The sequence below is a fragment of the Hetaerina americana genome, unplaced genomic scaffold (genome assembly GCF_022747635.1).
Source record: "Hetaerina americana unplaced genomic scaffold, ioHetAmer1.1.p SCAF_3, whole genome shotgun sequence".
Taxonomy (NCBI): Eukaryota; Metazoa; Arthropoda; class Insecta; order Odonata; family Calopterygidae; genus Hetaerina; species Hetaerina americana.
In genome coordinates this window covers 3,929,012-3,942,853 of record NW_027286874.1, presented here as the reverse complement: position 1 = coordinate 3,942,853, position 13,842 = coordinate 3,929,012, and the positions used below count along the sequence as shown (strand labels likewise).

Sequence of the window (13,842 nt, the reverse complement as noted above, 5' to 3'; positions counted from 1 at the left end):
CTCATGGAAATATGCAGCATTTTCTGCTCCTTCTACAGTCCCAAAACTGGGACAATGTCTATGACCTTAAGTCAGTAGACGAAGGTTTCAATTACTTTTATTCAATTTTCAAACACAATTTTGAAATGCGTTTCCCAGTAACACATCATAAAATATTTCATAGAACTAAATGTAAGCCATGGCTAAATGATGAGATCCATTACTACTCAACTATCCTTAAAAAACTTGCTATCTCCAGTAAAAGTTCAAACAATCATGAACAAAGGTTACTCTATAAGGAATTTCAAAAGTATTACCGTAAACTGATTTTTACCACGAAAAGAACCTATAATGATAATAAGTTACTTAATTCCAATAACAAGTCCAAAACTGCATGGGAAATAATTAATGACTGTAGAGGCAAGAAAAATCCACAACTCACTCTCCCAAAACTTTGTAACCCTGAAAATAACACTGCCATTAGCTATTCATCTCTAGCTAATAAATTTAACAAATACTACTTCTCAGCCACTGTGCTTTTAGCAAATGCACCATCGTCAATGTTTGCCAAGCCCTGTTCTGAAACCAATCTAAAAACTATTGTCTCCTCACTCAGAAACAAATTCAGTACTGGCCCAGATGAAATTCCTGTTAAAGTTGTTCATCATTGTTTTGAAGCCATAAAAGCACCCCTTTTATTTTTAATTAATGAATCTTTGATACAAGGGATTTTCCCATCCCAATTAAAAGAATCTAAAGTAGTGCCCATTTATAAAAACCATGGCTGTGTAAATGATTTGAATAACTACAGACCAATAGCCGTCCAAAATACATTTGCTAAAATATTCGAAAAAGCCATGTATATGCAAATAGCATCTTATCTCGAAAAAAACTTCCTACTTTCAAATTCTCAGCATGGATTTAGATCGGAAAGGTCTACCACAACTGCCATATGCCAGGCAATCGACAGCATACTTAATTCATTAGATGCTAAACGCAAAACTCTTGGAATGTTTTTTGACTTGTCAAAGGCTTTTGATAATGTAAACCACAATAGACTACTAATTAAACTCAATAGAATAGGAATTAGAGGAAGTCCTTTAAACTGGTTAAAGTCCTATATTCATAATCGCACTCAGAAAGTAGTGTTATCAGTTGATGGGTCAAAATATTCATCCGAAGCATACCAAGTTAACAAAGGTGTTCCACAAGGCTCAACCCTTGGGCCACTCCTCTTTCTGATTTACATCAATGACCTAGCTAACTGCTTACCAAATAATGATGGAATAATACCAGTGTTGTACGCTGACGACACCAATGTAATAATATCAACACAAACATATCCCAGCCTTGTGGAAAAATCTAAGTCTGTCACACTTGCAATAAACAAGTGGTGTACAGACAACCTTCTAGACTTAAATGTAAATAAAAGTAAAATAGTAAACTTTACACGCAATAAGAACGTGTCAGATGATCTGCTGGTAAAAATCAATGACCTATCAATTGAGCGTGTGACAGAATGCAAATTTCTAGGTATTTCTCTATGTGCAAATATTTCTTGGGATACTCATGTAAAAGCCCTTCAACACAAGCTCAGTTCAACTTGCTACTTATTAAGACACCTGTATGAAACTACAAGTAAAACTGTACTACTCAATTTGTACTATGGGGAAATTTATTCAAATATAACCTACAGTATAATATTATGGGGATCAGCTGCTATTTCTCAAACCATCTTTAAAATGCAAAAGAAAGCTATTAGAATCATCACCAGGAAACCTCACAATGCTCCATCAAGGCCTATTTTCCGTGAATTAAATTTGCTACCACTCCCATGCATCTACATTATGTTTTCAATTCTATATATAAAAAATAACATCGGCAACTATTCTCCTAACTCTGCCTATCATCATCATTACACCTGAGGCAGGAATGACTTCCATTATGGGAATATAAGAACTAAAGCATTGAAATTAGGACCCAATGAAATGGGCATCAGATTATTTAACAAACTACCCAAAAGTATCAAGGATACACAGGGAACTGCTGCATTCAGGCATAAATTAAAATGATATCTACAGCGCAATATGTTTTACTCGGTTAATGAATATCTCAACAATATTCCCAACCAGTAAGTTCATACTTTTAGTTTCTAGCAATGGTCATGGTCTGATTCATGTTTGTGATCAATGATTTTTCTGAATTTGATATTGTATGTGCATGTTACAGCCGATGTTCATGGGTTTGTACCAAACACTTATGTAACTATGAGCATCATTTCTTTTATGTATCTTAACTGAGCCTGTGTCTTTGCTCCTCATTTGACGTGCCTTATATCATGTACATACTCCACCCACCTGGTATTTTTGTATTGTGATCTCTGGGCAAATAAAAAGTAATAATAATAATAATAATGACATCTAAAGGAATTATTACGGCCCCAGACTACAGGTACTTAGGTAGATCAGACCCTAACGATAAGATAAGGGAGATAGATTCCAGTACAGATAAATACAAATTCTCATTCTTTCCCCGGACAATCAAAAATCATATTCGTAAGAAACCAAAGTCACTATAGAAATATTAAAGTCATTTAATTTACAAGTCAGGACAAGCTTAAATGCTGGGGGGAAATAAGGTATATTCGTATGTGCATGTCTATGTAAGTTGATAGTATATGTATCTGCATGTGTGCGAGTTATAAAGGTTTTTGCATGCGGTTTTACTCTTATTTATGGGTGCTGACCTAACACTTGCCCTTGCGGAGGCTTGCGGGGTACTACGTAGAGGTAGATATACGAGGGTTGTCCAAGAAGTACCTGGCCTGACCTAGAAATGGCGGTAGTTGTTTGAAAAATACCACTGTATTAGAAAGTATGCACACTTTAAAGCATATGATTCAAGTTTGAAGAGGCTACATGGTTTATTATTTGTTTTGCAGCCATCAATGGTGAACTTTTTCAATGAATTTGTGAAAATGGAGAAAATTGGTCATCGTTATGTGACACAATACTTTTATTTGAAAGGCCTCAGCCTAACTAATATAAAAGCTGAACTAGATTCTACTCTGGGTGAGTCTGCTCCTTTGTTTACAAAAGTAAATTATTGGGTAGCAGAGTTTAAATGAGGCCATACGAGCATCGCATTGGTCGACCAAATGAGGTGATGACTTCAGAAATGGTGAAGAAAATCCACAAAGTAAAACTGGATGGTTGTCGAATGAAAGAGCACGAGCTAGCAGACATAATAGGCATTTCAAAAAGTGTGGTACATCACATACTACCTGAAAATTTGGACATGAAAAAGCGGTGTGCAAGATCGGTACTACATTTGCTAACACTCGAGCAAAACCAGTGTTATGAGGATGTTTCGATTGATGTTTAGCAAAGTTTCACAGCGACATAGCTGAATTTTTATGCCTTTCATAACCATGGATGAAACATGTGTCCATTACTTCACACCCGAGACAAAAGAACAATCAAAACAATGGATTCAAAACGGGAAAACCATCTCCAAAGAAGGCAAAGACCATTTCATCTGAAGGCAAGATCATGGCGTCGGGTTTTTAGGATACGCATGGTATAATTTTCATTGACTATCTTGAAAAAGGAAAAACTATCAACGGCGAGTGTAATGCAAACTTATTGCAACGTTTTAGCGAAGAAAAGAAACAAAAGCAGCCGTAGCAGTGTTGTTTCATCAAGACAATCCACCAGCCCAAAAATCCGTTGGATGGCAATGGCCAAAATTCATGAATTAAAGTTTGAATTGCTACTTCATGCACCCTATTTGCCAGATTTAGCCCCATCAGATTATTTTCTTTTCGCAAACTTGAAAAAATGTCTCCATGGTCAAAGATTTTCCAACTGTGAAGACGTGATGTCGGCAGTTAATAGCTATTTTGAGGAGCAAGACAGTTCTTATTATAAGAAGGGTATCAAACTTATTTAACATTGCCGGGAAAAGTGCATCGAGCTGCAAGGAGATTATGTTGAAAAATAAATACATTTTTTTCCAAAATGTTTGTTTTCCTTGCTGGGTCGGGTACTTATGGGATTACCCTCGTATTGATCAGATTAATACCAAGCACTCCGTGAAACTATCCCAATTTATGAAAGGAAGAAGCACACTCACTCTGCTCGCGAATGCGGCCAGAAACAAGCATCAAATGCTGATTGAACCTTGGTGCTGCAATCCTTGAGATGTGGCCAGGCAGCATCTCGTGCTGAACGGAAGATACCATCCAGAGAACTGCCACTGTCGGCCTCCCCCTTGGCTCCACCAACCAGTCGCCCCTGCAAAGGACAACAAACCACACATAACACAAACCCTCAACCGCAAGGAGCACAAATCTACATTCCTCTCATGTTTAATAAACAAACTTACACAAGAATAAGATTAGTTCATTGGCCAGCATGCTTACCAACTAACCTTAAGGCTTAAGTTTTATCTACGGCAAGAATGTTGCATAAATTCTGATAGATTAGCTCCGGGAAACCTTAATGAGAAGCCAAATTTTTATTGGGACCCCTCAGAACTGATGAAAGTTGATGCTCATTGAAAGAAAAATTGCCTGCCTTAGGCATTAGATGGGATAGTTTCTGTCCTCTGCCAGCACTTCAAGTGACCTTTTTTTAATCAAAAGTCAATGGAATTTGTAAAATCAATTACACATTATTAGCATCTCATCCACACTGTACTAAACTCTCAATAGAAGAACAGATATTTTTATCACAGGTGATTAACAATTACCATGCCTACAATAACCTAGTAACTACATAGCTCGCATTGAGCCAACCATGATATAGCTAATGCTTTCACAAACATTGATAGGTAGCCAAACCAGGGAGCAGAGAGAATGCCATTCATTAACCTAGGGAAGTCTCAACACCGGCCAAAGTGAAGCATGTACCTGGAGGAGCTCGGCGACAATGACTGAGGTAGCCACACTAGAGGCAATGCATGCTGGGTCCTGGTGCAACGTGAGGCAGATCCTCGATGAATTGGACAGCACCTCATTCAGATTGTAAAAGTGAGGCACACCTTGAAGTGAACCAATGAGCACAATTAAAAAAAGTAAGCAAATTGTAAGAAGTTCGAGCCAAACAACTAACTGGTAATGCCACAGAAAATTGTTTTCATGACAATTTTCCATCATGGAAATAAAAGAACAGTGGAACGTTAATCGACAGACCTACATATTATCATTTCAAGTACTTTCACTCACAAACAATCCTTATCACTAAATAAAATTCAAACAGGTCATAATTTCTGGCAAAAAGTGTGTATTTTTCAAATTTTTATGCATGAGATTACCATCAAGAAAAATCAAAATAATTTTAATGAATGTTAATCAATTATTAAAAAATTATATGATGGTTTCATTTCATCAACTTCAATCAGTTTCCTGAATATGAAGTGGGCCATTACAATTGGGTATTTAGGATTTAAACTTAGGAATCTTCATAACTATACAACAATATGTACCCAAAAATATTAATTCACAACTTATAGCTCAAAAGTTATGTATGTACTTAAATGCAATACATAAATGTATCTTGGATGGTAAGGAAATGTAAAGGGGATGGTAAGATAATGACCAATTTTCCTCAAGCTATGGCCAGTATTTATACGGCTGAGACAATATTTTATCTAATAACAAGAAACTGTGGGAGATGAAACAGCAGTAACTTTTCGATGGAGTCATCCACTAATATGCATTACAATGTAACAATTTCAGAGAGTAAAAAACATTCGCATTGACTGGGATTCGAGCCCGGGTCCTGGTCGAACATCGAGGGACAGCTGAGGTTATTTCCATCATTAGGGATGGATTGGGGAGCAGGAATGGTGGAGAGAAACACAGCGTCAGCATTAGCCTACTCTTAACGAAAGGTGCCAAGGAGTCTGCAGTTTAACATCCCATCCAACAGATGATGTACTCACTTAAAGTCCTCTCCCAAAAGCACCTCAAGTAGGGATCAGGATTTCACTGAAAAATATCTACTGTCTCCAGGATTTGAGCCTGGGCCCTTTTGGTGAGAAGTCAGCATGTTAGCCGCCGCACCATCTCGATCCCCATGTTTCCTATTCTTCTTAAAATTCTCTCAGGGTAAGGATAAACTGATGTTATATTTTGCCCTTCTCCGACCCATTTGGTGCAGATTTCAATTTTTATTTCTGAGTTTAAGTACACATCCATGAACCTACACCTCAATTTTTCAATTCTATGATTTCATGATTTGACACACACCTGATAAAAGTAAAGCTATTTAATATAAGGCAACACAATGAAAGCAATGCAAACTGATCAGATAAAAATTATACACAAAGCTGAAAGTAAGACTCATGTATCTCATACAAAGTAATATTACCTGATATTTATACTATCACTTCTATTGCCGCAGACTATTTCAACAAAAGTACATTCCCAGAGGGTTTGTTGAACTCTTGTTCTTTTTATTTATACACCTTGATAATGAATGTAGCTCATGCCTATTGATTACCTGGCTTTAAGTTTCAATTCCCATCAGCTCATCCCCTGGTAAAACATTTACACACATGTATGTATTTCCTCATACAAAGAGATTCATCTTTGATGACAGTTGCAACAGTGCTTACCGGATACTTCACGAGGTAACTATGTCAAAGCACATTCAGAAAGGCACAAACGTTGAAGTAAAAATACTAATGAAAAATGAACACTGGAGTCTGAGCCTTGAATAACTTGACACCTCTGCATTAGTGGTGCTCTGAGTGGCCTAGCCACTGAGCTCGATGAACTCTGCTCAAAAAAATGAGGGTCACCAATGTGAGGGTCAAACTAAACTTGTATAGCATACTGAAACATATGACCCTCATGATGTCATTTGGACTAGCCCCCAGCATTCAGAGTTCCCCATTACATTTACATACTGCAGCAATTTTTCAGTTTCCCATCACAGTTCTGACGATAGGAGAGGGTAGAGCTCATTAAACAATTTGCATATTAGTAGGGTAATAAGGAGGTCCAGTTCCTTTCCCTGTGCCAGCTATGGTTTCCCAGGAAGATCAGGTACCCAAAAAATTGCACAGCTTTGGTAAAGCTGAGAATACCCGGATGCATCTCCAGGAATTGAACCCAAGCCTTCAGGTCAATAGTTCAATGCTTTATCCACTGCATTACCTTGTCCCAATCATTCCTATTTCAATTAACACTAAAAATATCCATAAATTTAACACCCAGGCACTAAATTAGTTTGATTAAGGTAATAAAAAAATTCATCTAACCCAACACTATAGACTGTGGAAGTGAGCCATTATCCAGGCAAGTAGATTCTTCTGACGCCAATTTGTTGGTGGCTGTGGACTGGAGGGCCTCTTTCCAAACAGCATGAGCTGCATCATGGGGAAAGCTTGAAAAGTTTGGCTTGGACACAACCTGCCATGGAAAGGTGATCAAACAAATAAAGAGTTAACTCCAGCCAAATATTCACCTCAATTTTCACTAATTCAAAAAACAATAAAAGCACACACAATTCATAAATCACATTTCTATTGAGTTGGAATGGCCAACTAGAAGAGAAAAATACTCCTGAACAAGTCATAAAACAGAACTCCTCCTACATGGGCCAAAACATTATCAAACTCTCAAAACACTAAGCACTTCTTTTGTTTAGAGAAAATTTTTAAAAAATTACCTTAACTTTCTTCAATGAATTACAATTTGCATTTAATACTAAATGCAGGCAAATTTTCTTTTAAAATCAACATGGTACAAGATGGGAGCAAATATGCATAATATCACAATATTTTGCATAATTTTATCTATCTCATTGTCCAATACTTTTTTTCACACATCAATATGGAAATATCCAAATACTTCAATAGATACCCCTGGGCTAATGCCCAAACCCTTGTCCTCACAATTATAATATGCCCTTCGTGGTTCACTTAATGAGCCTCAAGTACATAGGCAGTCCATTTGGTATTTGACTCTTGACCCCTCCGTATTTTTATGAGCATTTTCTACACCATGTTTAGGAGTGATGATTTGATGAATCCTTCATCCTTTGGTGAATCATATCAAACCCCCATAACAAACTGCCCTCTGCTGCTTCCATTTTTGTCAGCCCTGACCAGTATTCTATAATCCTCCATTAAGTCTTCATTCTCCTTCATTATGATGATGATATCTCATCTTTGTTATTATACTATTTCTTCTTCTGTAACACTGAAAATCAACATTAATAATGTCACTATCATTGTTGCTGTGGGCCTGTCTGATAATAAGTATCCTCTCAGCGTACTACCACAATAACTTAATTCTTTCTTACCTTTCGTCCTGCAACAACATGGCAACTCCTACCTCATGATCATCTTCTGAATATATCATTCCATAACATCATTCAAAAGTTCACTTGCCTCTGACCATAAGATTTTACAGATTTTCAAGATGTCCCAACCATATACAGTCCTCACATTTCATGTTCCCTTTTTACATTTATCCATTCTGGCTGGTCCTAACTTGGTCACTCTGTGTCAAGTGTTTCCCCTCTGGGATATTTTATTCAAGAGATGGTATTAATGAATTAAAACATATACCTTTTGAAGAGCAATGCGGTGGTTTCCTATTGCCATCCACATCTCCACGCTCTGACAGACTAAGTGAACTTCAATCTTACCCAGAGCTGTGGTGAGATTAATACATTATTGATAAAAAAATTTAAATAATTCACTCATTGTAAAAATCTGTAATAGTAAACAAAACTTGCCCGATGATTTGAAAGGAATTAACATTTTTAAAAGGAAATAAAAGGACAGAAGGTAAGATTCTTCCAAACCTTTCGAATTATGGGTGAGGAGATGTGTGATTTTCCCTCAACAGGTCCTCCTTTGACTCCAGTAGGAACTGTTTCCTGCTTGGCTTCATCCGATTCATCCGTAGTCTGCGTTTCTGACCATGTCTTCAGCCGCAGGGCGAAGTCCAGCTCATCCACTATACCACCCCAACGAATAATGGAGTCCAGGACCAAGAGCTGAGTGAGACACAAGGGAACACAAGCATATCTGAAAAGATTGCCATGCACGCATGTGCTAATCATGAGAATCCATTAGCCAATCAAGTGAAGCACTTTTTCAAACATGCTTCCAATCAGCAGGTGTTTTCTAATTCCATCATTTATATTCCGTACCTCCATTTTCATTCTTCTACAAATACTTGGAAATGTTCATTATTCTCATTTTAAATTCTAGGTTGTGTAACTATGCAACTCATTGCCATGGTAAATTCAAATGGTTGTGCCCAAAATCTATATACATTATGATGCCCTCATGATTCCACCACAATCAAAAACAACATTCCAAAACTCTGGGTGTCCTTCCTAAGTCAATCTTGTATTAGATGTAATACATTACTCCTGGTATGCCATTCTCACAATCAACAAACTTTATACATCATTCATTGGAAAAGCAGATAGATTTAGAGGACTCCTGTACATGCATGCATTGCTGTGAAGAAAAATAATTTAGATGATAGATTTCAATAAGCAACAAATACTAATTAGTCAAGTGATAGAAAGAAATTAAAATCTGAACCAAACAGGATTGCCAAAAAATTGAACAAACTTGAGAAACTACAAAAAAGGCAGGAATAAGGCTGTTTGCCTGGTGACCAGCCAGAAGGGAAAAGCTAACAGTTTAGGCGTGCGTGTTTCAGTTGACTCACAAAACTCAAAAGTGTGCCTCTGACCTGGAGTATTATGCACACTTGTTTATCCAATATGCCATGTTTGGGGCATTAGTAAGTGAAATATTGGTAACATCTGGGTATAACAATACTGAGAGAGAGAGGTTTCAAAATCTCAAGTTAATGGACAAAGTTGCACAAAAAACCATGACCTCATTTAGCAATGCATCTGGGGGAATCCATGAATGCCAGGAGTGAATTTACAGAATATTGGATAAGCATTGCGGATGTACTTTAAGTTTGATGGTGATGAAAATGGGTTTGTTTTTCACTCAAATTCTGGACGTATTACATTTTAGGAGAGAAGTCTCACATGGGAAACCTATGAGAACACAGAGTTCTTTACTGCAACCCGAGTGGTATTGATAAGTTCACACAAATTATTGGCATACCAATATGTCTTCCAATTTTTAGCTAAGTTAAAACATTTCCTAATCATTACACACCCAACTCAACTTACATGTATGCAGAAGTACTATATAAATGTTTGTTATATTTTTGAAATTACCACACATGTATATAAAGATAAAGATGAAGTAACTAACCATAATTTACTAAGTACTATAATTATATAAAATACCTTCTATGATTAATTGATTATGAATCTGAGTTCTCTCAAATTTAGGAGGACTATGTCAAGGAAAATTTACAATGCATAAGGGCATTATCATGAATACCTTTCAAAGATAATAGAAGTAAATAATTAAAAGTACGATTTTTAAATTGCAGCATATTAAAAGAGTTATTTTTTTTACCGCCAGCCTCCTCGGCCATAGACTTATAATTTAGTTTTTTAGGTAAACTTAAGCATGTATATCGGGAGAAAACCACTTCATATTCCTGCATCACATAATGAAATCAAGACTTGAAGGACTGTTTCTCCAAAATAAGAACTGCTTCTACATTGAAGTCAACCCTATTGCTTGAATGGGCTCTCACCAAACAAAAGTGATGGAAAATTTTATGGTAAGTATTCTTATCCTTCAAACATGTTTGTTAAGCACAAATTAAACACAAAGTGCTTCAGAGGAAAGCTTGGCTTTGAGGTCTGGAAAAGAAGAGACATAGGAAACTAGATCACGGACAGATTTTGCACAGTTTGGTCTTCCAGGTTCCAAGTTTCACTAGTAATAACCTAAATTCTACAGAGCTGCAGTTCTGGGCAAAAAGATGGTTTTCCATGCCCAGATCCAAAAAAAAACCATCCCTAGATGATTCTGAGATGATGAAATCCACTCAACACACAATCACATTTGAAGTTATGTTTATTTCCATGACACAAAGTATTCACACTCAGTCATCAGGTAAAAATGTGGCTATAAGCAAGAACAACTGAGTTGTGGTAACCCAAGAAAGTTAGGCTTTGAGTTTCTGAAGTCTTCAGAACACAGAAACAGCTGATTGTTTATTCTCTGACTAGTCCTATATTTTACTTTGTAAAGTCCTGGAACCAATAAAATTTATTATTATTATTGTTACATATCTATCTGCTAAAAAATATAATTTTGTTCCCAGAGCATTGCATGTATATCATTGATGTATATGCGCAAGAGAATGACAAGATAATTATTATCATAGCTATACGTTTATAATGTAACGGAGTAGTGATTGCATAGATTTCAACCTAAGTACAGTAAACTCTTAAATGCCTGTGTGCATATTATGCGTGCTATTATTCTCTTCCCTCACCTTGACATTTTAATAAAATTATAATCATTAATATGATAAACAACTTTGAAATTTTGATGGACCTTTTTAAAAAAATAAAGTTAGTAAAGCCTCACCTTCCTTAAAACTTTATAATTTAATGAAAATAAAAATTTGTATTTAATGTTTTAATTTAAACATTTTTGTACTACAATGTTACTTTCCCATTATCATTTCCCTCGAATTCATAAGCCCTGAGAAATCCATATTCCCCTTTAGAGTATGCAAAAAAATAGTTTTATTATGAACAAATATGTCGTTAACTATCTGCACTGTATAACTTAAATCGGTATCAAATTATGAACATGAATCAGTATTCTTTTTTTAAAATTTGTCATTTGTTTCTCCTGCCTGGCTATGAGATTGGTATAACTCCCTGAGGAAAATAAATTCTGTTATTCACTTTATGGTAGCTCTTCGTTTGTGAAACTACAAATCCACTCTCATTAAAATGACTGAAAAATGGAAAAATTGTACTTTCTCATGGCTAAAAAAAAAGCGATTTAATTGCAAGGTATGACAAATGAGTGGCTGTATATATATCTTCATCTCATGATCATAATTCCCCGATATTTTGGTTATCCATGTTTTTCGATTATCCATGCTCCATCATGCATCCATTAGCTCACAGATAATCGAGAGTTTAAGATGCATTTAATCTAACCTTCCCGGAACAATAATCCTGATGTGGAGTGTAGTGTGGAGCCATGTGCACGAAGAAAGGAGCCCGGCACATAGAGAAAGAGAGAAGGGAGTGAAGTGATGATTCAAACCATGATTTCTGAGTGAGACGTCCAATCTCCACGGCTCCAGCGCACTCTGTGGCCATCTCGGATGATCCGATCGTGGCGCAGGAGAGGCAGAACAGTGGAGCCCGCATCAGAAGGTGTTGCCTTCCCCAGAGGGCAGTAATGAAACATGCACTCGTCAAGTGAGAGGAACTCGGTTGCTAGGCCTATGCTGTCCCCAACGGCGGCCCCAAACAGCAAACCTGCAACGATAAAATGTGAAATAAATTGTGGGGACCAGTCTCATGATACCACTCCACTCATATACATGTTAGTGTTCAATTATTATTGGTATAATATACAGTTTGCATCTCTAATTATCTATAGTCACGGCATTATGCCCATGTTTTGAGGTCATGCCAACAATGGGTCATACCCTGGTGCAAAACCCTATTTCTCCGTCGACATTATGACATATTGTCGCAAAGATAATCATATTTCACATCACTAGATATCAAATTCTTTCCGTAGATTAATATTTTTTAAATAAAACTACTGAATTATTGCAAAAAAATAAGAAGTCAATGTTAATTTTTAGGGGAAAACAGGGTCAGCAAAAATATGCTTCCCATGTTTATGAACCACGCCCCAAATTCCATGGATAAAATATGCAAAAAATGAGCTTCTAGATACATCAAACTGATGAGAATTGATACTTGGCTCCTCTGTTGGAGTCCCCTTCAAAAGACTATGACACTGGGATGTTATCACTTCAACAAAGGAAAAAAGGAGGAATTCATTATTTTTGCAGTGGAACTCAGTGGGATTGATACAAAAAATGTTAGGCTATCATAGAAAAGAGAGCAAGTCATGGGAGGAAGGTCAGTAGTTCCAAAACATTATGTAGCTGTTGTTAAGTTAGTTGGTATCATTAAGTTCTCTTCCTACATCTTCATAGCTCAAACTAGATAGAAATGCCTGATCCCTTCAGTTTCAAGGGATCATGATTCTATTCTATCCCACTGAAAACCAAATCTCTTTAAGAAAATGGGTTTTTACATGAACTATGATTTGGAAATTATCTTAAACACTACAGCTTTTACAATGGAAAAACAGTAAAGAAAGTTTAAAGTTTAGAATGATAACAAATACAATCCTGGAGTAGTTGACAGAAAAGAATGCCATAACTTACAACGGTGGACCCAAGAGTAACGGGAATTGGGCTGCGGTGGGGAGTGAGAGTGGGGGGAAGCCTTTATTTGGCTAGTCGTACATCAGGCTCACGCCTCCTGCATCAGTATGCAAAGCGCCTTTGCTGCGACTGGATCAGTCTGTCCGTGAGAGCTGTTTCAGTGAAACAACTTTTTTCATTTCAGCAAAAAACGTGATGGTGGATTATCAAGAGCAACACGCTGCAGTTAAATTGTTTCCTGTTAGGGAAATCGGCCGCAGAAACTATTGTAATGCTCAGGACTACTTATGGGGAGGCTGCCATAAGCAAAACTAGAGTCTACGAGTGGTTTACACGTTTTAAAAATGGTGAAATGTCAATTCAAGACCAACCCCATTCAGGCCACCCTTCAACATCAAGAACTGACAAAAACGTCAACAAAATCAATGCTTTCATTCGCAAAGACCGCCGCAGAACCATTAATCAACTCTGGGAGATTTCTGGAGTGTCATGGAGTTCAATTCAGAGGA

At 36.8% G+C, this 13,842-nt stretch overlaps 1 protein-coding gene across 2 annotated transcripts in view; it reads right to left on the bottom strand.

Annotated features, from left to right (window-relative positions):
- LOC139690204 (uncharacterized) overlaps positions 1 to 13,842 on the bottom strand; it is a 33,233-nt gene that overhangs the window by 10,093 nt on the left and 9,298 nt on the right. For both annotated transcript variants that reach the window (XM_071587498.1, XM_071587499.1), the window contains exons 4-8: positions 12,187 to 12,404; positions 8,802 to 8,996; positions 7,249 to 7,399; positions 4,892 to 5,022; positions 4,114 to 4,274 (exon numbers count right to left, since the gene is read on the bottom strand). In XM_071587498.1, coding sequence (XP_071443599.1) covers positions 4,114 to 4,274; positions 4,892 to 5,022; positions 7,249 to 7,399; positions 8,802 to 8,996; positions 12,187 to 12,404 — 856 coding nt within the window. The remainder of the gene's footprint in view (positions 1 to 4,113; positions 4,275 to 4,891; positions 5,023 to 7,248; positions 7,400 to 8,801; positions 8,997 to 12,186; positions 12,405 to 13,842) is intronic.